The 25,990-nt window shown below is 45.3% G+C and overlaps 1 protein-coding gene across 6 annotated transcripts in view; it reads right to left on the bottom strand.

The window, feature by feature from the left end:
• Window positions 1–25,626, bottom strand: part of UBA3 (ubiquitin like modifier activating enzyme 3) — a 1,318,404-nt gene extending 1,292,778 nt beyond the window's left edge. The window contains exons 1-2 of one of the 6 annotated variants that reach the window (XM_069643803.1): window positions 25,503–25,626; window positions 25,371–25,412 (exon numbers count right to left, since the gene is read on the bottom strand). In XM_069643803.1, the coding sequence (XP_069499904.1) occupies window positions 25,371–25,412; window positions 25,503–25,522 (62 nt within the window). In that variant the 5' untranslated portion in view covers window positions 25,523–25,626. Of the gene's footprint in view, window positions 1–25,317; window positions 25,413–25,498 lie in introns of all 6 variants that reach the window. The other 5 variants (XM_069643802.1, XM_069643806.1, XM_069643805.1 and 2 more) reach the window with 5 other exon arrangements.
• Window positions 25,627–25,990: the final 364 nt, after the last annotated feature.

Consider the following 25,990-nt stretch of genomic DNA (forward strand, 5'->3'; position numbering starts at 1 on the left):
AAGAGACGCACATTAAGAGCAAGGAAAAGGGGAAAGAGCGACTGAAAGGATATAACCAAATAATACAGGCAAATAAAGGGCAGGAGTTCTGATAGCTTTCCACAAATCACTAAACCTGCAAATTCACGACATACACACAGACAAACACGGGAGATACCTCTTCGTGAACACCCATGTTGAGGGTTACCCCCCCCGACACTGGCGGCAATATACGCCCCAAATTCAGGACAGGACGGCTTCCTTAAGGAAATCGTGGATAAGCTAGAAAAATTTGCTACAGGGGAGGTTGTTCAGGGGGGACTTCAACATTGCATGGAACACCAAGGAAGACAGATCGGGTAGCAGGCCGCAAGAACAGGGTACACCATCCAAAGCCTTAAAAGCAAAAATGGGAATCCTAGCACTAGATGTATGGCGAGGGTCACAGGGTTACAATTGGGCTATACAAATTTCTCAAATGTCCATAACACAATGGCAAGAATAGGACTACGTCTGGGTTTCAACAGGGCTCAGGGGGAAGGTCCAAAACACAGATATCAGGGCGATATCGCTCTCTGACGATGCCACGCTGTGGGTGGAACTCTCGCTAAATCACAGTCAGGCCTCTGGAGATGGCGACTCCCATCGGAAATATTACAGGACCCGATCCTGGGCAGGACAGTCAGGGAAAATATAATAGAATATTTAACCAGCAATAAACTCCAAGAGATATCCAGGGAGACACTATGGGAGGCATTTAAGGCAGTGACTAGGGGACACCTAATCACACTCGAAGCTAAGAGGGGCAAACAAAACCGCCAATGGGAAGCAGAGCTAGAGGAGAAACTGGCAGATTCAAGAAGAGATGGTCCAGAAGCACTCAACTAAGCTAAACAAAGCCTTGAGACATGGTCAAGGCCAACTCGATACCATCCGAACCAAAAGGGCGCAGAGAAACCCATTACATCTGAGACATTGCTATTATGTGAAGGCGAACAAAGCAGATAAACCCCTAGCTAGGCAATTTCAAGGGAACCAGGCAAAACAGACTGTGAAGGGCCTCATAGATGAGGAGGGGCAAACTACAGACATAGGAAACAACTTTAAAAAAAAAAAATCTATCAGAACCTATACACCTCAGACCACCCCAAAGAGGAGGCTCAGGAAACATACCTTGACAACATCTCCCTCCGGACAATATCTGAGGAACTATACCTAGTGGTGGCAATAACAGAGGAGGTAAAAAAAAAACTATCCGTGAACTCCCCAAGAACAAAGCCCCGGGCCTGGATGGATACACAGCACTTCTTTACAAAACATATACAGATATATTATCCCCTGTCCATACAGAACTTTAACACCTTATAGAACAAAGCAACATAACCCAGTCCATGAACAAAGCTAAACTGCTAGTCTTCCACAAACATGGGAAGAACCCGGAGCTACCCAGATCATATCGCCAGATTGCGCTAATCAACCTAGATGAAAATTGATTACAAACGTTTTAGCAAATAGAATGTCACAAGTCCTCCTGAAGCTGATCCACCAGGGTCAGTCACGATTTATTTCCAACAGACAGACCCACGACAATATAAGGAGAATAATCCACCTTGTAGAAAAAAAAAAACAGGGTTCTCACACACACTCGCCGGCCATTTTACTAGCCCTCGACGTGGAAAAAGCATTTGACCGTGTCGAGTGGTCCCTTCTCTTCCGCATATTGGTAAAAATGGGGATGGGGGAAGCCTACATTAAAATGATGCGGGCCAATTATAACTCCCCAACCGCCCGCATAGCGGTGAATGGACAACTATCCGATAAGGCCAGAATAGAGAGAGGAACCAAGGGAGGATAGCTCAGCTGCACCGTGTTTGTCTTGGAAGCAAGACGACGTGGAGCAACACAGGTTTGATCCCGGGTCCGCGCTTAGAAACCTCTGGGTATTAAGCGCATTATAAATAACCTATCATATCATACAGGGGTGCCCCCTTTCCGCGATCTTCTTGGATCCTCTCCTAGCACGAATAAGGGGAAACCCAGCTATAAAAAAGGCAAAGATATGGGCGGACACTATAAAATAGCAGCATACGCTGACGACATGCTAGTGGTGCTGGGGGAACCGGAGAGGACCCTACCGCTCCTTATTCATGAGATAAGGACGTATGGAGCTTTATCAGGGTTAAAGATTAACAGACAAAAATCACAAATACAGGCAGGGAAAAAAAAGAGAACCCATCCAACGTCAGGCCAAAGCACTCCAGGTGAAGGTGGCATATAAGGGGGTCAAATACTTGGGAATTACACTAACCGGGGGGGGGTGGTGATTGGAGAGATGTATGAAGAAAACTACCCCCCCCCCCCCAATTACTAGCGAAGATCTGGAACCCCCTGGTCAACAGCATGGTGGGGCCCGATCACAGTGGTAAAAATATCCGTCCTACCCAGACTCATGTACCTCTTTCAGGCACTACCAATCCCAGTCCCTGCTTCGTATTTCAAAGCTCTGACCAAAATAATTATGGCATACATCAGGAAGAAAGTGTCCAGATCAGTCCTCATGGCAACGAAACAGAACGGGGGGTGCGCACTCCCCCCCCCCCCACTTCCATAAATATTTCGAAGCATCTCAACTCTGGGTTCTTTCCACGAATGGTCACAGAAAATGTGGGTCTCCCAAGACAAAGCGGCAACGACTACCCACCTTCGCCATCTCCTCTGGGGAGGGAAACAACAGACATCCTCATCTACACATCAGTGTGGTAATGCATCACTGGGCATATGGGACAAGGCCACGAGAGCAGAGACGCTGCCAAGAGACCCGGCCAAGTTTATGCCGATGTTTAGCAAACCAGAATTCCCTCGGCATGGAAAAGGGTACATACCAGAAATGGGAAGAGGCTGACTGCAACAAGATGGGGTACATGTTCCAGGCCCAGGAAATTAGGTAATTTGACGAATGCGTAACACACTTAGGACTAACCCCCACAGATAGATATAAATATGAGCAGCTACACCATTGGCTCCGATCCCCAAGGATTAAACAAGCAGCAACAAGGGACCCAACGCCGTTCGAAAAATACATTACGAAACATACAGGCACCAGGAAATTTGTCTCCGCCACCTACAAATTCCTAAATACCCAAACAGAAGAAGTTAAGTGGCTAGATATGCAAAAATGGGAAAAAACCCTTGGGGGCACCTATGCCAAAGGGCAATGGGAATACATATGGAGGCGATTCCCAAACCTACGAGAGCTATACATACCAGTGTAATGTGGACCAAGGTCTTAATGACACTACACACCGAAAGGCTCCAAGCTATGTACAGAACATCGACGAATAAATGCTAGAGGGAGTGTGGAGGGCTGGGGGATTGGAGACACATATGGTGGGTCTGTGTAACGCTCACCTGATTCCCGTAGAGGCGCCGGTCTTGACTGGGCGTATACCGTATCTTCAAAGGTGATGTGTAACACACGGCTGGCTCTTTGGGCTGGACCTCTGTGCACTGTATGTCTGACTCGAAGGGTAAGATGTCTGCAGATAGAAAATATGGGATTAAGGAACTGGGTTATTGAATGTCTCTCTCTTCTTCCCTTTCTCTTCTCCTGTAGAACCCCAAAGGTTAACGCTCTCACCTTAGGTAAGTGAACGCCGTGCTCTCCATCTGCCTCGGGGCAGGGTGCTGTAACCAGTTTCTTCACTGGATAAGGGGAGCAGGCCTCTTGACTTCAGAGGACTGCTGTCCGTCGTTTACTGCACGAACGGTAAGTTTCGAGTAATTCTAATGTCTTTAAAGTCTTTAGTAATGATGTTTCTTGTTTTGCAGGGTTCCGGCGATGGCGGATGACGGGCTGAAGTGAGTTGAAGATGGAGCCCGTGTGATGAATAGAAGCGCCTGGAAGCACGTAAGTAAGCGCTTGTTGCCTGCTTCACGATGCGCTCTAACTGTCTTTTTATTTTGCAGGTACAAGTTCGGAGCGGCTGCAGGGTGCCGGAATACCCACTGGGTTAGATGTGGAAAGGAGTAATGGCACGTGAGTATTAAAGTTCCCCAATGTCTTTAAACGCACCTTGTTTTGTCTTTCAGATGCGGGATGCAGCGCCGAAGGCCTCCGGAGCGTGCGAAGAGTTGGTAAGCTTTTGTCCTTCAGATGCCGGAATGCAGTGTGAAGACCTCCGGAGCGCACGAAGAGTAGGTAAGCCTTTGTCTTTCAGATGCCGGAATGCAGCGCGAGGCGTTGGTGACAGCCGATGGACCAGGTAAGTGAAGAGCTGTCACTGAAGACCGTAATGCTAACCTGTTCTTTCTTGTCTTTATAGGTGTTGCTGAAGACTGGATTCAGGATGGTAAGCCTTTTTCCTTAGGCCCAGGATCAGATGCAGAAGACACAATGAGCGTTCTGCTGCAGAGGATGCAGAATAACGCAAAGCAAGATTCATCCATCGGGTGTGGTTTAAATAGCCTCCTGTAGTGCTTAGGTATCTCCTTCCACAGCCACGCCTAGGTAAGAAAAGAGTTCCTGCTTTCCAGAAGAGTTCCAGTGTTCTGAATCTAGGGAGTGGCTCCTGCCCCACCCAACAGGAAAAGTAGTTCCAAACAGAAGAGGATCAGAGGCTCAACTGGCAGGCAAGTAAGCAGCATGGTCTGCTGCAGGTAAGTCCACCCAAGCATTATGAGCCCGGCGCTTCCAGCGCTGGGACTGGGCATATTTATGAGACTGGTGCCACTGGCGCCAGGACTGGGTCCAAAAGGTCCCAATTGGGACTGGTTGGCACTCGGAACCTGGGTTATGGATCTGCTTCCAAGGGAGTTGGGAAAACCCTGACCTTTTGGAAGCAGAGATCATGACAGTCTGCCCCCGCCATTCAGCAATTTTGGGGTGAAGTCAAAACTCAAATGCAGGAGAGGTTTGTGGGAATTGTGGAGGGGAGGGGGGGGGGGGGGGGAGTGTGGATATGTAGGCTCTGGGATCCCAAAGAGAAGGTAGAAGTCGCAGAAAAAGAAATTCATGGGACTAATAGCGGCATGGCTGGTGATAGCCCAAAAATGGAAACGGATACCCACCGACAATATACGAAAGATTACAGAGAGTATGGATGCATATCGCAATGGAACGAATTACCTACAATATTCAAGGTGAACGTCAGAAATTTCGGACGGTCTGGGGCACAGCCTTAAACTACCTACAGAAGACTACATGAAACAATGGTACCCACAAATAAAATAAAGATGCTTGACTTGTTTAGCTAGAAACGACGGGGAGAAGGCCGAGACCTAATGACATGCACAGCGTCACCTTCTGGACGGCGCAGAGGGGATGAGGGTCCTGGGGGTGGCAGGATGTTGGGGATTTCAAGGATATTGTCATTGGTATGGCGTTAAGAAAACCCTAATAAAAACGCGTTTAAAACTGGACAAGTGGGCCTCTCAGGACGGTTTAAAATGTGATCCACACTGGGGTGTTAACTGGAGGAAAAGTGTGAGATATTAAAAGATAAGATAGGCACCACTAACACACCTCAAGGACCTTTAAGACGGTGCGCCGTCCCTTCCCTTCAACTAGGTTTGCAGAGAGATGCAAAACTTGCAACTTAATTCCCCCTCTCTTTGAACACACTCCCTTGCAACAAGATTGGTAAATTCTAACGTGGTCAGATTTTTTTGTATAGGCAGGGCACAACCATATTGATAACACACCAATGTCACATTGATCATTCATATTTTCATTTCAGACATCAAAAAAACCAACTATTTACCCTATGCTTCTTGACCAAGGCTGTCCAATTTCAGTGAACCCATCCCCAAATTCTGCACAAATATTTCCTCACCAAAAACTAGAAAAGCTATGGCCAGACGAGCTTTTCCAAATGTATAAAGCAGGCTAAAAACCGTCAGGGATGTGGAAGGATAGTGATAATAGCCCCAGTATTGAGCATATAGATTGAATACACAAAATTAAGGGGTAGCTTCTAGATCACATGATGTCTCCTTTCGATATATCAGTGTCCTTTATACAATAAGCATTGATGCCAGGTGTCCCCGAAATCGTACATCCTCTACTAGCACATGAACAATGCCAGGTTCAGCACACATCTTGAGGAATAGCAGCGGGCTTGAGAGAGCTTGTGATACTAGTCATCCCTTGTGCCAGTAACATTACACCTCATCGTGACAGTTTTAATCACCAAGGGTCCTTTTATAAGCAATAAAGGATAGTCTCTGTATACCACAACACAAAGACAAAGGTTTACAGTCTCTATAGAACATGATGGTATTCCCTTGCAATAGAGTACAGTGTCATGGAAGTCCACCATCAGACTATTTTATGCACATCCAGAAAGGGATCTACCTTTTAAAATCTCAGTCATAATCTTGCTTGTTTAAACCCAATCAGCAGACAAGGCCTTTATATATTTTTTTTTTAAATCACAATACAAGAGTGATGTATTGATACAAAACTCCACTCAAGACATTCTACCCACCTGGAGTCCCTGCTCCCGGATCCACCCCAGGTCCTCTGCCACCCCTTTTCCCTACTTGTAATCCCTTAAGTACATCCCATTAGTACAGCGCTCTGTTGCTTCCTAGATAGATTTATACTTTATAAATCCTATACATACAGCCTTCAAAAAAGAGATGTAGGGAAATACAAAATTGAAACAATTAACAAAATTCAAGGATTATGACAAGGATAAGGGGAGGAAGTGTAAGTTTTAGAAATGGCTTCAGGCTGTTCGATGGGCTGAATATCAATAGTAATGTAGTTCTTTGAAATTAACAAGAAAGAAACGAAAATGTCAGGTGGGCTATGCTGTGCAGCCTTTTAGTTTGGACAACAAGAATTTACGGTTCATATGAGAGCATAGAACCTGTTGGTCGATTTCGGAGCATTTGTCTGCACTTCTGATTAGGACTAACAAGTGAACTATGACATGAAATAAAGTCACGTATTCAGTGCAATTTATCTTTGTAATTATTGGTCACTATGTCAGGTGAGTGGTGTGTTAGTTCCGTGCGAGAATATTCATGGCATTGAAGACTAAGTCAAAGGCGACAAGTCGCTGGTTAACGGATTTAACCGCTCGGCTGAATAGCTGCAGCCACAGAGGAACCCATATGAAAGAACACACAGCTTATCTAATAAAGTAATCAAAAAATATTACAGGCCATGAGGAAGAGCAAGTGTTATGCACAAAACACATCGGATTATGAAAAGCACATTACGAATAAGAATCACACTGGATAGGAGACTTCTCTCATGTCATGATTACATAAGCAGACATATCAGCGAACTGTTAGTCCTTCCAGAATTTGGTAGCTTTAAGACTGAAAGAAGGGGGACAAATGAACACATTGGGAGCGTGGAGAGACCAGAGTGAGATTTAAGAGAAGGAAGAAAGAAGTTATATGAGTATGCACCGATATAGACTGCACCTTAAATGAATGGCTCCTCCCCAACGCCTAGGTGCAAACAACCTCTACTCACTACCCTACCCGAGTGTTACGCTCACCTGGTATCCATGGGGACGCCACCCAGCCCTGGTTGGATTATTTGCACTCTCAAACCCTCTCCCGGTCCCTTGGTAAGGCCTCTGGTTAAAGATGGGTCTGCAATATAGGCGAGCTGGATTCAATACCAGATTATCTTTATGTTTTCCCACCTCCCTTGGCCTCAACTCCTTCCTCCCCCTTGGGCCTTCTCCTTACCTTAATATTGTGAAAGGTGGATTCTCCGTCCTGCTCCTTGTGGCAGGGGCGCGAAGATGTGGGGGGCGAGCAGCGACCAAGTTACTTCACTGACGCAAGCCCCCTGTGGGAATCCAGGCCTGCTGCGACTCCATAGGTTTGCTGCTTTACAGTCTTTATATGCAGTTCTTATGTTCCTCTTAGTTCGAATAATAATAATAATAATAATAATAATAATAATAATAATAATAATAATGTCTTGCTTCTTTCCTTTTAGGTATGGAAAGGTATTTTGGTGTTGTCATGCAGTATGAAGAGGAGGATGGGCCGGTAGGCGAAAGCACAGTGTGCGCGATGCTGTCGGTGAGTAATGCACGATGTGCGGCTCTGTTTTGCCTTTTATATTGTTAACCGTGTCTTTTCCCTCCTTGCAGGTTGCGATGTTCCTCGCCGACCGCCGTAATGTTCCAGCAATGATACTGACCAGGAGATGACTACCCAGGTAAGAATTGTGTGGCTTTCTTTATTCGGGAGGAAACGTGAGTAAACGCTTAGTAATGCCGTCTTTCTTTCTCCTCTTTCCAGGTTATGGCATTCCAGGATGCATGCAGTGCCGGATGGAGGGGTTTGTACCTTCAGGTGAGTGGAACTGAAGTCAGCAATGGATTGAAGACAGGATACGGTTCCAGGTAAGTTTCGTATTGTTTCTCTCTGCAGGTCCTTGGTTTCAGGTAAGCTGGCATAAAAGAACTGGACACGTTGAGCGTTACGCTGCCCACAGCAGAATAACACAAAGCATGTTCTGCTGTTTGGGTGTGGTTTAAATAGTCTCAGGTAAAGTAGTCCAGGTAAACTAGTCCCAGGCCTGCCACACCCAAGACACTAGACCGCATAGCTCAGTTCCTTGTAACTGAGCCATGTGTGTGCCTCCATGTTGGCTGAAACGCCCCCCAACCCCAAGTTAAATAGTCCCAAGTAACTAGTCCCATTCTAATGTTGGTCTTCATGATGGTTATGAGCCTGGCGCCAGGACTGACTCCAAGAGAGACTTGGATGAGGTTTTAAGGCCTTTGACGTGGCCCTAACTGGAAGCCTGATTTGCCAGTGAGGGCCAGGGGCAAGGGTCATGACACGGAGGCTGGGTGATCTGCTACCCATTGTTTCCTCCCCCGATTGCTTGTAGAGCCCTTGTTAAACTGCCAGCCCCCCCCTGGTAACCTTTCCTGCCTATGATTGTAAAGCACTCTGTTGCACCCCAAAGCTAGGTGCATGCTTAATACCATAATAATAAACGATATGGACTGCAGAGTTATGAATTTTAAAAAACAGAAGGTCCGGTGCAGGGCCAGTTACACACAGCCCTACAGATAAGGGGTGTATCGACCACTTTTACTCTGTATAAATAGGCAAATGCTCCCAAAAAATAAAATAAAAAAATACTCTAAACAAAAAATAGCAAACAGACACGTATAACTGTGCCCCCTGCTTTCACACACACAGCTCCATGAATATGTTTGGACCAGTAGTGCATGTGGTACTAAAGAAAGAAACTACTATAATAGCTGCCTGACCGGAAGAAGTAAACCTTTATCTTGTAAAAGATGCATGAATAACTAGGCGTAAAGAATGATTACAAAAACATTTGTTTTCTCATTAAAAAAACTTTTTACTCATAAAATACTCATTGTGGATTCGACTTACATTTGTACTCCATAAAAAAATCATTTTACTCCCAATTTTAGAAAATAGGGTGTAAAATACACCCACTTCCAAATCTTATCTGGAGCACTGGTTACACAGCAGGTTAGTGAATGTTAAAAGCCTGATGGGGCTATATCACAGTCATTCTGGATGGACCAGCGATTGTTGCCATCATTCTTTCATGCTTAGACGATGCCAACGTCCTGTGCATATGGGCACCCTCATTACAACTAATAAAACTCCAAAGGGTACAAAACACTGCGGCGAGTCTCCTCCTAGCCTTGGCCCTACAGAACACATCACCCTGCCCTCTGTGCCGGTCACTGGCTGCCAATGGGGTGATAAATCCACCTTCAAAGCAATATGCATCCCACACCAAGTTCTCCACAACATAGGACCAGAATGTCTGCAGTATAAATGTACATGCTACAGTCATACCAGAAACCTCAGATCAGGCGCAGCACTTCGTCATTCCAGTGGCAAAAATCAACCAGCAGTGGGCTCCTCTTTTTCTGTCCAAACACCCACCATCTGGCACTCTGAATCCCATTTACCATCAGACACTTAGAAGATCAAAGGCCCTCAAAACCTGGCTCTTCCCTTCAGCATACTCTCAGACCTGGTCCATTCCCTGGGTGCACTCTTACCCACCCCCTGACAGGAATGCAGGGGCACCCAAGGATTCGACAAGGTGGGACAGAGTCCCTCCACAGAATGCATCTCACTCAGGCCTTAGGACAAGCTCTGCAAAACCACATCTAACCAGGCGTCAGCCTTTCCTCACTGAATGTAAAGCACTCCATCATATCGGAACAGTTGTCTCCAGTCTACGGCACAGTCCTACCTACTCCATACATATGCAATAAACACTGCCCATCACCACCTCCAATAGTACGCAGTGGAGTCCCATGAATATAATTCGGCCTTTGTCCAAATAATTAGTCTCCTTGACTCTCCTACTCCTCTGACAATCTGTCAGGGCATCCATATCTATGAGCTGCTATTATGGACCTGGCCACTCCCTACCTACCTTCACGCTCAGAGAAACGCACACAATCATTTTAGAAATCCTTTCTTCACATAGCACATCTCCGACTACGGTCTTCCGATAGAGTGTTCATCCCCCACAGCGCTTGAAGGCCATACCAATGGCAGTAGACACTATACAAATCCATTATAGCATAACACAAGACAGTGACTGAAAGATCAGCAGTGCCAGGGCACAGCCAGTCAGTCATATGCTATGAATGGGTATTAACGGTCAAATGAGGTTTAAGACAAGTCAAGCACATTGCAGGAAGGAACGCACAAGAGACCTATTGCACCAAATTCATGCTGCCTACCATGCAGACACTTAAGTGTGCAATATTTTGTATTTATCAAAACACCAACAAATTATTAATGAGCAAAAACATACATTATACCGCTATAAAAAAGTTGGAGATCTTAGGAGTTTTGGGGGAACTTCATTAAGGTACCTGAAATAGGAGTCTGCTGGCAACCTGTTTTAGAGGGCCATGGTGTGTGTTTAATAATCACAAGAGCACTGTCAGAAGAACAATAACCAGGGTCATACCGAGGACACATGTCAATACGCAGATATTAAAAACGATACAACTGTAGAAAAGGCATATTTAATTTATACAAAGAAAGGCCAACAGTCTTTCAATTATAAGCTTGGAAAAAAGTAACAGTTAATTTTCTCTTCTATTCACTGAAAAAACATTACAGGGACGTTATGGTTACAGGTAAAACCAAAAAACTCCAGAAATTCGCCAGTTATGGTAAGCTAAGCAACCATAACTCGTGCTGCCACCGTGCACTGCAATGACTGACACCCATGACATCAAAGATGACATCACATGTGTGGCTCCCTCTTTTTCTGTTCAGTGACATGTGTACACCAGGTGCTTTTCTTCACCGAGAGTCAGGAACTAAAACTTGAAAAAAGGTACTATATTTGTACACCTTACCCTTCCCATATGGTCTTACACTACTTTCCTTGGGGTTCAGGCACATGATATGATGCATATACATAGGAGAAGAAGTAAGCCTGAAACACAGCAATCATTTATGTGCATGAAGATAATCAGTTAAAGTATGAACAGTTTCTGGAAGCACTGCTACTGTTTGCCAACTTTACTTTCCTTATAGATGTTCATATTTGTATGCGTTGTCTCTTTAGGTTTTGTGTATAGTAGTACAATTCTGTAGTAGATGAGGCATTCTTAGCTACTTATTACATGTTTGCACAATACACAAAACATTGAAACAAAAGCATTCATCATTTCACTATCCAACATTGGAAGATTTTGGATAGTGCACCTGTATGATGCATGCTGCAGACAATGCCTACGTTTCTACATGAGTTGGGTCATGCACTGGAAAGAATTCTGTAATGCAATGGTGTTTATATGAATGCATTGTTCAATGAACTGTTAATCTCATGATAGTTCTTTCAATGTTGTCAGATAGTTTTCTGCCAACATTACAATCCCTTGTGGAGGCTTTTCATGAAAACTAAATACACATGTGATGTCATCAGTCATGTCTTCAATGACATTTGTGATGTCATCTTTGATTTCGTGGGTGTTAGTCCTTGCAGTGCACATTGGTAGCACAAGTTATGGTTGCTTAGTTTACCATAACTGGTGAATTTCTGGGGTTTTTCAGTTTTACCTGTAACCATAACGTCCCTGTAACAATGTTTTTTTGGTGAATTTCATAGGTTTTTTTGTACCAGGATACACTAAGTTTGTAAAGATGTACTGTGCAACATACTGAACCTGCTGGCACCAGGTTAATGCGCACAGCAGTCATGGACTATGCGTCTGCTCGCTGACATTGGGTGGCATTCAACCTCCTCAGAAACGGAGGGGCTCTCTTACATAGTGGTACCATTCAGCAAACACAAGAAACATATAAACAGCACCATGTATATGAATTGCAAGGGAAAATAGAGTAGGTCTGCAAACAGTGTACTTATGAAACAAACAGGACAAAGGCATTGGGAGTACACCATAATGGAATGCAACAACAACAGAAGTGAAGTCTGCCTTCAACAACCTTACTGCACTGCTACTTTACATGGGAACAAAGAACGAATGGCCAGAGTAAGGACTGGAAAGTACCAAGAGCAGAATGTTAAGTAGAACGCAGTAAGCACACTAAAGTGTGGCTGATAATTGCACAGTTTTTTTTTTAACGCAGCAATGGCAAGCGCCTTAGAGTGGCTAGAAGAAAATTTCCTTCATGACAAAGTGACTTACGATAGTAACCCCATTGGTACGCACCGCAGTCTGAAACCTAAAATATGTAATATATATTACCTCATGTACACCAAAAACTTTTTTTCTTTAATAGAACATATTGGAAAGGAAAGCAATGCAGCACAAACGGCACCACTTCCACAACAGCACATGGGAATAAGAAAGGAAAGAAAAACTCTAAATAGGAAACTCGACAGCCTCTAAATAGGAAACTCGACAGCCTGGAATCCAAAATGGAAAACAATGTTGCCACCTTAAAAGATTATGTACAAGGACATAATGGACAAAAAATAAATAAATACCACTACCCAACCTGCACTCCTTCCCCATATCATAGCCTGCCATCCCCTCAAAATCCGTGTGATCAGACACGTTACAATAATACCGCAATCCCCTCAAGACCAACTTGTACAAATCCCCAATTCCCCACAATATGTATCCACTTGTGCCAACCCTTCCCTTTCCAAGTAGTATGTATGATTGTGTGGAAGTAAACATTGATATTTATATTGTTGCTCAGTGTATATATGGCTTTTCCTTTGTTTTTACAATGCCTTTATGACTCTGCGGCGCACAGTATTGGTGGGAATGACCGCAGTTAAGCAAAAGGGAGCTGTCCTACGGACACTGCACCTGTCTGGCCTAACCGCAATCACAATGGAGGCATCCGTATGATGCCAGTATGACCCGCATGTCCGCATCTTGTGAACCACCTATGATTAGTTGTGGGAGCGGTCGTTTGTCCATTGCACAAAAACGCGCATGCATATCTTTTTCTCTGTCTCCTGGTGACACCGGCCCTGTCCAGCATATGCGAACAAACTTGTGACGAACTTTAATTAGTTTGAGCCGCCCACGCACATCCTACAGGTAGCTGTACACTTAAACATCCCACCTGCTATACCCTACAAACACCCAGCTTGTCCCAAAATTGTCGGCGCACTATTAATCAGTCCAGAGATCCCAACGGTGTACATAGGACACCTATGCACATGCGCACTAACTTATTCTCCAAAAACGCGTCCTGCGGACAGCCGTCCCAATCAAGAACATTGGCGACGTAACCATGCGACCGCACCCACACTGCACGTGAACCCTTATTTCGCAGACACAATCCGGAACCCTCGGACAGCAGAAAAGTAGAGTGTTCTGCATTCTACGGAGTGATCTTTGGAAAGTGCACGCTTACAAACACCCCACAATGTGCCATTGCACATTTTTGTATTTGATTGAACGATGTAGGCCCGTTTTCCTAGTGCAAGGTCTCCACAGCAGCCCTACAAAAGGTCACATCCCAGAGCAGCTCTACAATCCGTTTGTAGCTTTTCAGAATAGAGTAGGGGCCCACATAGCTTTGAGCTGTAATTGATGTCGGACCAAATCTGCTGTGCTACATTACCTTTGGAAGCAATGGCAAACATGTCAGGCGGGCTAACTACGGACAGTAATGGATAAAAGTATTAAATGCCCTTCCTGTGAACTGCACCATCAGTACCAATAATCTCCACTGTCCTATTCCCATGGGCAGCATGCTGAAAACAGTATGTGGCACGTACGCTTCTCCAAGTATCGTGAGGGCCGCGCCCCACTAAAGCAGAAACATTCCTTCCCTTTCATTTATTTTCTTTCCAGCTCGCCCTCATTGGGTACTGTTAAATAGTCGCACACACATCCACCAATCACACTGAAGAGGTCACCATTGTCAGTTCTGTACAACAGTCCTCGGAGTACAACACAACCACAAAAGTTATTGCGCAATCCCTTACCCTGCACAGCCCCCTTTCCATGCCCGCCATCTTCAAAAAGACCCAGATGTGGCTTTCGTGTTGCGTGCGGGCAAGGGGAAATGAATTGCAACCAGGGTAGGGGATGTCATCTTTTTTTTTTTCCCATTCTTGCAAAGAAGTTCCTTTTTCGTTTGGTTTTTATACAGGTTTTTGTTTTCTTCTCCTCCTCACATTCTTACAATAGCGTCTTCACTGTAGATTGTAAAATAAAGTAACAGTGTCTTCGATGGACAAAGAAATACCATTTGCATTGAAAGGTGCCCATTTCGAGGACCAATGATGTCATTGTCACAAGAAAACATCCCTGCAGCACTCAAAATCACACATGCTTCCGTTGATAAAACACCTTCCGAGCTCTGGCTGGCGACAAAATGCAATCGAATAGTCCCATACTTTTCTTGGGGGGAGGCACGAGAAAAGCAACTTTTCAGTGGGAAAAATGCGCTTCACTGCTTTCATTAACTTCTTCAAATGACGGAACACACGTGCACAAGTCATCAAACTCAAATGGAACGCTCCATAGTGCACCACCACAACATCAACAGTAGCGAATGTGGCCACTTCTCTACAACGTGCAAGCACATTGCTAAAGCTGCACACGTCAACACCGGCCAACAAAGCCTCCACTCCCTCCAAATCAAAATTGCAATGAAAGCCTCTCTGAAAGGTATACTTGTGCAGATCTTGCACAAAGGCATCACCGTCGAACTCCATGTCTGCCGGCCTCACTTCGCACAATAATAAAAAAAGGTTACCGCCCCTTCCTGTGAAGCACACCTGATTGGATAATCACCACAGTCCCATTGGCAGCATGCTGAAAGGGCAGGATGTGGCACGTGCGCTTCCCCAACTACCACGAGGGCTGCGCCCCAGTAACGCAGGAGCACTCCTTGCCTTTCCACTACTTTTTGTCCAGCACTACCTCATTGGGTACTGTTAAGTAGTCACACATGCATCCACCAATCCCATCCAAGACGTTAGCATCTAACACTGTCAGTTTTGTACAACACTTCTTATGTACCGTTACACATTCAGACTGCAAGTTTCGCGTCAAATCGAAAGCACATCCAGTAGTAAGTTCAGTAAAACTATGCAAGATTTCTACATCCACATTCATCCATGATCACCCATCACCACAAAGTAGAGGTATGAATACTTTTTCTGCAGTAAGTTTACAATTCTATTATACGTGCCTCTGAACACAGCATCTGCCACTGAACGTCCATTGCATACATTTTCTCCCTTCACCTACCATCAAGTGGCACTTCAATGGTATATGCTTTCAACGTTTTCATTTACCCATATCACCCATTGTATTATCGAAACTGGAACTCTTCTTTCCTTCCGACAATGCAACACATTTTTTTCCACACTAACCCATCTCCTACATAAATCGTAAAAAATATGCCACCAAAACCAGCACTGAATGTTACCAACCTAAACCAAGTTCTCAAAAGCTCACTGTCTCCACAGCTGTGGTTCTCTCTAGGCTGGACTATTACAACAGCCTCTTTCTAAATCTGCCTGCTTCTACTCTCCGCCCTCTGCAAATCATCCAAAACAGGACTGCGCAACTTGTCCTTGGCCTCAAGCCCAGGGATCATATCTCTCCGTGACTGAAATGTCTGCAGTAGCTCCCAGTGGCTGCGAGAATTAAGTTGAAAACCCTCTGCATTATCCACAAGGCCTTCTGGGCCCTGGGCCCTCAATACCTTCAACTCTCACTTCCTAAATATCTCCCTGCTCAAGCTCTTCGCTCATCTGCCTCCAACTCCCTCAGGGTCACTCGCTTCTCCAAGCAACCAGTTGGTGGTAGATCTCTTTCTTCGGCTGGGGTCTCCCTCTGGAACAGCCTCCCAGCCTCCCTGAAACTTGAGGAAAACCCATCTCCAGTTCCGGAAGCACATCAAAACCTTTCTCTTTGCTTCTGCTTTTTCTCCTCCTCTCCCCAGCTAACTTCCTAGCTGAAACTGATTCTGCACTGGTTACCTGGCCACCCTCTGATCTCGGGACCAGGCCGCCTCCCCCCGCCAGTCGTACCCCTCTACTGCCTTTCTGGCAACCCCCGCACTTGGGGACTGTTTTCTGTATCCCTAACAGTCCCACCACCACCGAATGTCTGCAGTGATCTTTGCACTTGCCACCAGCGGCCCATATTTTTACTTATTGTCATTTATTCTTCTCCCCATGAACTGCACTTGCCCCTCCCCCTACCCATGCACTTGCGCAATCCGAGTGACACCTGGCTTAGTAGGATAGTTGTCTCGGTCTTCCCTCTGTTCCCCCTCCCTTGCCTCGTTGCGCCTTTAAACACTTGTGTATAGGCGCGTTACAAATAACATAGCATACTATAACATATCACATTGTATTCATACAACAGGATGCCTGCCATTTACCTTGTACACTTCAGAATTTGTTTTTTCTGCATTAACCCATTCACTACAAAATTCGGAAAAATCATTGCACCAAAGCAGCAATGAATGTATGTTAGCAACTTCAACAAGTACATACAGGGTATGCATACAGACAGGATGCCTGCCCCTTATCTTGCACACGTCAACCATAGCCTTCTGCATTTCTCTGTACAAATAGACCTTCTGCCACTGTTTTTGTATACACACCACAACCAGAAACCTTATTGAGCAATGCCTTAGCCTCCACAATACCATTTGCATGGCTGCCATCCTGAAACTACCACAGAGTTATCGTGCTAGGAACGGGAGGGGAGGAGAGAAATGTGAAGCATGTTAGGGGATTGGGTCTTTAGTGGTGCCTCTGAAAAGGTATTTTTGTCATTTTTGGTGGTTTTTTTTTGCATGCTTGCAAACAACCTTTTTTGCTCTTTATCTCAGTTGCTGTTTTCTTTTCCTCCTTACATTTTTAAAGAATTCTCTTCAACGCTTCTTGCACAGTGTACAACAAAACAGCATTGCCAATGGTGGTCAAAGAAATGCCATATTCATGGAACCACTGCAAATTTTGCTCATTAATGATGTCATAGTCTGTGGAGAACATCCGAGCACTGCACATAAACTGACACATGCTTCCGTTTATGAAACACCTTCAAACCTCTGGCTGGGGACAAATTACACCGGCATGGTCCCATGCTCCTCTTGGTGGTTTGGATGAGAAAACCACCTTGGCAGTGGGAAAAATCTGCATCACTGCTGTCATCAACTTCTTTAGGTGACGGGGCAAAGGTCTACACGACATGTACCCCAAATGTAGCGCTCCATAAAACACCACGACAACATCAACAGTACTGACTGAGGCCACACATCTGCAAAGGTCCACCATCGCGCCGAACCTGCACTCAGACAGTGCCCCAGAAAGCCTCCACTCCTTCCAACGTAAAATTAACAGCAATGCCTCTTTGCACGGCATACCTGTGCAGATCTTGCACAAAGGTATCACTGACAATCAGCACGCTACATCTCTCCATCTCTGCCAACCTCACTACACAAAGTATTGGGGAAAAATGACTGCCCCTTCCTGTGAAGCACAACCTCGACACCCGATTGGATAATCCCCACAGTTCAATGTCTATGCCCACCATACTCAGAAGGGCAGAATGTGACACGTGCGCTTTCCCCGTTACAGTGAGGGCCACGCCTCAGTAAAGCAGAGACAGTCCTTCACTTTCCACTACTGTATTTGCAGCAATCCCTCATTAGGTACTTTTAAATAGTCACGCAGACATGCAGCAATCACATCCAAGACCTCTGCAACGAACTGTGTCATGTCTGTAGAGCACTCCATATGTACTGTTACACACTCAGAAGAGTACATGTCTTGTGTCATTTGAAAGCGCCTCCAGTTAAAAGTTCTCCAAAAGTATCCACGCTTTCAGCATCCAGATTCATCCAGAGCGGCACCCATCACCACTAAGTACAGGTAGCAATATTTGTTTTCCTCCCAGCACTGTAGTAAGTGCAAATAAACAATACTTCAAAGTGCAGTAGTCAGTAATCTGCGCAATGCACATTACCCAAGCACATAAAATATCCAGTTGAACCCCATCCACTTCAATACACACAGTTTCTCAACACAGCACACAGTGGACAAACTGCATTAGTGTTCCCTCCATAAACTCCAGCCATGCACTAAAAACTGTAGGATGTGCCAACATTCACCACACCCATGGAACCAACAATGTATGCAATGCTCACAAACCACACAGAACGCAACAACGTGAAGCCTACTTGCAAGCAAGCCACATAGTTGTCAGTGCATAGGCTCCAGCCATGCATCCAAGACGCTAGTGCCTCACCACACACAACACACCATAGTACACCCCACGTGTAAATGCTCAGGTCATGTGCAATGCACCTCACTTCGGGGGGGTCTACACATAGATTGTTTACTTTTTAAATATATTTGATACTGTGTAGCAGTTTCATATTAAACACTTTCCAGTTCAGAATAGTTCCTGTTCCTGCCAGTCTCCCTCTGCAGCACTTTCCCAATGGCGTATGCTTGCTCTCAATCCACCTTCTCTCACTCTCGTCGCCACAGAATAGAATAGCCTACGCCCCGCAACTCAAAGCTTACTGGGCAGAAATACGCAAAGCCAAAAAATCCTATCACTGAAATAAAATCACCAAATGGTCCAAACACCTATAGGGAACTGCACAAGATTATCTTTGAATTCAATGCCTACAACATGCACTGCCTTCTCCGCCTCCCACACCCAAACACACTGTGACTCCCTCTCAGACCACTTCCTCAACATAGCCCTGGAAACAATTATGTGCACCAAAAAAGTGTCACTCACGCCCCACTCCCCTGTGTTCTCTGCTGGGATTTCAGATCCCCACTCCACCTGCTCCTCTCATCCACCACCCTGAATTTCTAAAGCTACTAACAGCTGCCCCTCAGGATACCCTGAGGACCCCGGTCGTTCTACTGTTAAAAAAAAAAAAAAATCTTGCGCCAGCAACATTGCAAGATATATTCTTAACTCATATCTCGCATCAGGGACCTTCGCAGCAGAATTCAAGACCTCGTATATCCAACCCCTGCTCAAAAAGCTCACCCTCGACTGACCAATCTATAGCTTAACTAAATCGACCAAACAGCCTACTTCCAACTACGCCTTTTCACAGAATCCAACCATCTCCTCGACCACGTCCAATCTGGCTGCAGACCCCAAAGAGGAACTGAATCGTGCCTAGTCTCCATCAGAGATGATCTTAAAAAGACACTCAGAAGGTTGCACTGCACCAATTCTACTCGACCTCACGGCAGCATTCGACAACATTGACCACCACACCCTCGTGGACAGAATCCATTCTCTCAACATCAGGGCCGCATCTATGATTTGGATATCCTCCTTCCTCTGCAACAGATTGCAAATACACATGCCTCCCTTCTCTTCGACTCCCTGCCCTGTTGCCACGGAGTGCGACAGGGCGCCTCTCTCTGTCCTCTGCTCTTCTCTACCTGAGCCCTCTTCCCAAACTCATCTATTCCCACACCCTATCTTTCGCAAGCGACACCCAACTCATCGATATGCAGTGATAAGATTGCAGCAAAAATGTTGCCTATACCATAAAAAAGAAAAAAAATGGAAAAATTAAAAAAACGCTGCAAAAATGCTGCGGTTTGACCTGGTAAAGGTGTAGCCCATTATAACATTTAAGGTGAGCGGGGGTTGCAGGGTTGTCCCCCACTCCCCTTTAATGGTATAATTGGTCCAGGGATGTCCCCCGTATCCTTTACATGGATTGCGGTTGCAAAACCAAAGCCTTGTTGCCGCAAAGTTTTTTCCGCGATTTTAACACATGGAACCAAATCGTCTTCAAGATCCCAAAGGGCCCTTCCTCCTTTCGCACCTAGAAACACCTTTGTACATGTGCGTTATAAAATGTCTTACATCATATCACCTCCCCTGTTCTCAAATCATGCCTCACAGACAAAGACCACTGGATGACTGCTAACTCCTACTTCTCAGCCCAAGATCATGATCTGCAAGTAGATTGCCCTTTAACCCCCAACCCCATGGCCACCCTTGCTAGGCCTTACGCCCCTCCAATACAGTAAAAAGCTTGGCTGCAATATAGACTCAGACCTGACACCGTCACATCAACTCAGTGACAAAAATCAGCTACCTACACATACACATTCTCCAAAGCATCTTCCTCTACCTGACCTTCCCACACAGTCACTGCCATCATCCTCTCATGCTTAGACTATACCAACGCCCTATAACTGGCGGTCCCCGCATCACAACTTAGAAAGCTCTAACTGGTACAAAATGCTGGATCAAGGCTCCTTCTTGCCCAAGGGCCTAGAGAACACATCACACCCTCCCTCCATGTCCTTCAATGGCTACCGATCAGGCAACAATCCACCTTCAAAGCAATGTGCATCACCCACAAGTTCACAACACAAAACCAGAACATTTGCAACACAAACGCACACCCTACAGGCCCACCAGAAACCTGAGATCCGGCACAGCTCTCCTCGTCATGCCAGTCACTAAAATCGTCCAGAATAGGGGGTTCTTTTTTCTCTCTGTCCAAGCTCCCACTATCTGCAACTCGATTCCATTCACCATATGCCGTTTAGAAGAACAAATCGATATCCAGAAGGTTCTCAAGACCCGTCTCTTCCCTTCTGCATCAGGACTGACCTAGTCCCACCTCCTAGGTGAACTGTGACCCACATTCAGGTAGATTGCGCACCAGATGAGACAACAAGGTGGCACCTACCTCACGCAGAAAGAAATACAGTCATGCCTTCGGATATGCTATGCAAGACCTCATGGTAACTAGATATCAGCCTTGATTCAACATTAAGTCTAGCATTCCATCACAATGGAACATAGCTGTATCCCTCCCGGGGCACAGCCCCATACATCTACAGCAATCACCACTCGACTTTGTAACACACATCACCTGCAATAGAATGCAGCTGAGCCACCACGTTTAGAATCCTACTTCACATCTGTCCTCCAAAGAGCACTCACCCCAGTGTTTCGAGGCCATACCAATGGCAATACACACTTTTCAAATGCCATACAACATAACACCTTGCAGCTCCTCCCACCCACCACATGGCTGGTTCTATCTTTTTTCCTCTCCTCGCCCTTCATGTTTGCCATGGTTGATGGTACCGTGGGTCACCACCCTGAATACTCTTCCTTTCTCCATTCCCCCTCCATTTGGATCAGATTAGCGAGTACGGGATTTATCACCATTAGGATCAAAGTAAACTAGATTAATCTCCATATGTAATAGTAATCCTATTTTATTTTTCTATGAATAATCAGGGGCAACCCAAAATACTTTACTGTACCCACTCTCGTGGATATGGTCCAGGCATGCCAGCTAAGGAACAATGTTGTTGCTTACCACTGAAAGCACATCATCAGGTTTTACTAACTGTAGCACACGTGACTGGGGTGCCAAATGATAATGATATAGGTTTTGTCCCAAAGGAACATTCGCCGCCGCTTCAGCAATAATGTATTCAAGTGATTGTTCCGAGATTCATTCTTTTTGCACCTTTTTGCTCAATGGGGCCCCCCAGCAGATCTGTGTGTGATCCTGACCTTATTTTAGCGAGCAAAGTCGTTTAAGCCTCACTTAACTTATTTAGTTTTCCGGCCACTGGAGAGTCCATAAGTCCCCAAATGATGTGTACTGTATAGCACTACTACCATCCTTTAATTTTTTACTGCGAGATAGACATTAAAGCCACTGTAGTACTAAAATGGCTGACCAGCTTACTCAAGGCCATTTCTTTTCGGCTCACTACCTTTGTTAGCAATCTTGCTACAGGGTAGGGGTAAGAATTTGACAAATATGGCCTTCCTTTTTAAAGCTCCTTTCAGAACCAGTGTATGGGTGTGTAACTTGTTTGGGCTGGGTAAGTGGTTGCTGGCCACCCAGATATATACATACCAAACTAGTGTGATGTCATGACTATACCTTAAATGGCAGTCCATGACTAGACAGCAGCTGAGAGTTTCAATGTTGCATATCCTCCGATAGGTGGGCTGAATACAAGATTATGTTTATTAGAAGAAGATCTGTAGCCATTCAACTAGCCAAGAACCTAAAGCACAAGAGAAGGCAGAGAGACACTGGAATCTGGTGTTAGGACTACCATTACATCAAGCTAAAAATGCCACAAGATGGAGCTTTGCCGTTTCTTTGACAGGCGAGATCTTCCACATTACCTTCACCCCTTGAACTAATGGCCCTGCGTTGCCATGGTGGTCATCCTGGAGCCCCTAAGCGTAGAGTGGGAAATCCTTCCGTTGCCTGCATCTCACAAGGCTGTGCATCTTGAAATACACCATTGACGTCAAACCTGATCGCTGTCTCTGCACAGTTCTCTGCCAAGAAGACGACATGCTGGAACCTGGCACCTTTTTTCTTCAGCCCAGGTACGCAGAAGCTTTGCTAGGACATACCCTTTACGGCATCCCGGTGGTCGACCATCGTTCATGGGATCAGAAGTCCTTCATCTTCAGTACAGCCTGGTTGTCTTCAGTACTGCGAGGCTGCTGACCAAGATCAGAACCGCCAAACTCAGCTGTTAAAGATGTCAAAACGAACACACTTCCGTCACCCATGGACGCCAACACCAATGGTGAGTGCAGTTGTCTTCATCAGCCTAGACTTACCTAGAGTTGTTTTTAGTCCAGATCGAGGTTCCAGGAGATGATCTCAATACCCACTTCTGAGCCCCACTAGGCTACATTCAGTTCTATAGGGCATAACATCCTCCTTATCAGCTACCCTTGCCTTTGATAGTGGTACGTGGGTACAGAAATCCTGTCTTGGGTGCCTCTAGACGCATGTGAATTGTTGTTGCACCTTTCCTTTACATATAAAGTATTTTTTCAAGATCAATACGTGTCACTGCCACATATCCCCTTTGTAGCTCTTCCCCCTACCTCACAACCCCACATCCTTACATGTGACCTTCTGGAGTGCCCCTTATGAACAGCACACCATTGCTTCCCAGTTAGGTCTGTGCATTATAAATCCCATGCATACCCATTACCACGTTGTTGTGACTAACTTTTAAAGCTACCACAAAGTTTACAAAACTTGTTTACTTACCTGAAACTCTGTCAAACCTTGGTTTCTAGGTTAGGGTTCGAAACATTGAGTTTAGTTAAGCATGTTGGTATTGCCTTCCAATTTTATGAGGCCTGTGTTAAACTCACCAAACCTCCCACTGTAGCCGTTTAAACAGTATAATATTGGAGAGTATTCATACTAACGTGTGGTAGCTGTACATTTTGAACACCAGAACTAGGATTCCATATATGTGCATAATAGCAAGATGCAAAATGTGCACTCACCATTGGCTAGTAAGAAAAGGTGTGCGGAGCGCACCTGTGCCCCTCTACATCTACCCTACCCAGCTTTTTTTGTCACTGCACTTGCACGGTAAGAACGTCACAAGGCCTAGTAAGACCGTTACTGTTGTTTTTCCTATTTTTTTTAAAATTACATTTATCCTATGCTCCTCCCTCCTGCCCCCAGCCCCCACCATCTGGCTTGTTGTCTTATGGCGCCTGAAAACAATTGGTTTCTCTTACTTGTATTATTATACTTTAAGGTGTTAAATATATTTTATACCTGCCTGGGTGGACACTATATTAATAATTGGCATTTATATAGCGCTACCAACTCTCAGGCATTCGAAACACTGCTTATTATTGCTCACGGTGTGTGGTGCTCATTTATCGACCTTGGAAGGATGAAATGCTGAGTTTGGCCCTGCCGGGATTCAGACCTGCGTTGGCAGACTGCACGGATGTCAAAGCGAACACTATTGCTTGACAAACTCCTATATGGCACCTGTACTTTACACCAAACTCCTGAACCCCTAGTCTAAGCCGTACTGCTCAAGCATTCGAACAAGTGAAAGTAGGATTCGACTTCAATGCTAAACCTTGCAGGTTCACCAAGGTTGAACCCTACACCAGTAGTGGTTCTGAAACAGAACAGAGAAGTATACCGTGATGTTAATCTGTTTTGGTCTTATTGTAGAATCTTATTTGCAACATAATAACTTATTTTAACAGTTTTGTTCCGCTCCGACCGTCACCAACAAAGTCTAACATTTACAAGTTTGCTAAACGATATGACTTTTTCAAGGGTTAAAGCAAGGTTTATTCAAAAACTCAAACATTCTGATATTAATCACTCGGTCCACAATATTAGCACCCTCTTAAACATTATATGTACAGTGTTTCACACTCGCACTAGCTCACCCCGCCCCACTATCGTACCGTCCCAATACTGTCTTCTGGTTACAGTGTTCTGTCTCTAGCTCGTCCAACAACTCCGCCCCTTTACAAACACACCCATCCATAATGTGCGCTAGCTCTCTTTGGTCTGTAGATGCATCCCAGATCCGGCTTTACCCCAGTGCCCTCCCTTGTCCGAGTTGGGAGGCACCATTCATCAGATCTACCACCCTCAGCCACTGACTCACCCTTGTGTCTGTGGTCCCTCGCTCAGAGACTCAGTACCAACAATAGACCTCAGCTGTCATTAGTGAGTAATAATGGTGCTGGTCACTTGTCTAGGCTCCAGGTGCTGTGCATTTCCCTGTGCCCCGTCCCTAGAACTAACTTCTGGTTCCATTTATCATGTATTGAGGTCTCCATCCCCGTAACTTAGGCTCTGCCAATGGTGCTGGTCACTTGTCTAGGCTCCAGGTACTGTGCATTTCCCTGTGCCCCGTCCCTTGAACTAACTTCTGGTTCCATTTATCATGCATTGAGGTCTCCATCCCCGTAACTTAGGCTCTGCCATGTAATGTCTCCGAATCCTTCCTTCATAGAGTCAGTGCCTGATGGTGCTCCCTGAAATGTCACTGCAGTGGCTGCCCCTTGAACCCCTGCAACCCAGTCATCTTACGGGCAGCTGCAATATCAATGCCGTTATCAGAACTGCCTCTTCTCAACACTAACTTGTCGCTTGTTTGCTCCTCTATTCTCCTTCTTTTCTTCTCCCTAAAGAAAGAGAGAATAAAAGAAGCTTCAATCAGGTGCTGATGCTGTGGCCGCGGGAGGAAGAAGCGAGCGGCGCGCGCACATACTCACGGCTCCACCGCATCCGCCATATTTCCCTCTGCCCGCCGGTGTCCCACAATTCCACAGTAGCAGCTACTTGCGCCTTCCAGTCGAAGAACTCTATGACCATGTCACAGCTGAATCAGGACCAGGAACAGCGCAAGAAGTGCAGCGCCCTTATTAAACAACTAGAGCGCTAATTTAGTTTATAGGACGTACCAAGGTTCTATGCGCCATGCTGCTAGATACGATAGTGGAATTATACTTTTTAGTTTTTGTTCAAAATTGTATTGATTTTTCAAAGAGATGCGAGAGAAAAAGAAACGAAAAAAAAATCATAACACACGGCCAAGTAAATTCATATAACGCATACATGCACTGCAAAATAAACGTATGCCAGAGGTAGCATGGAGTCTTTATGGGTAAGAACAAAAAGAGGTGATTGCTGGAAGGTTTTGAATCAATCTTAACCTCTGGCATTGCTCCGGGCAGCACTGCAGACCATTATTCTTCACCTG

The sequence above is a fragment of the Ambystoma mexicanum genome, chromosome 2p (genome assembly GCF_040938575.1).
Source record: "Ambystoma mexicanum isolate Mex_15411 chromosome 2p, UKY_AmexF1_1, whole genome shotgun sequence".
Lineage (NCBI taxonomy): Eukaryota > Metazoa > Chordata > Amphibia > Caudata > Ambystomatidae > Ambystoma > Ambystoma mexicanum.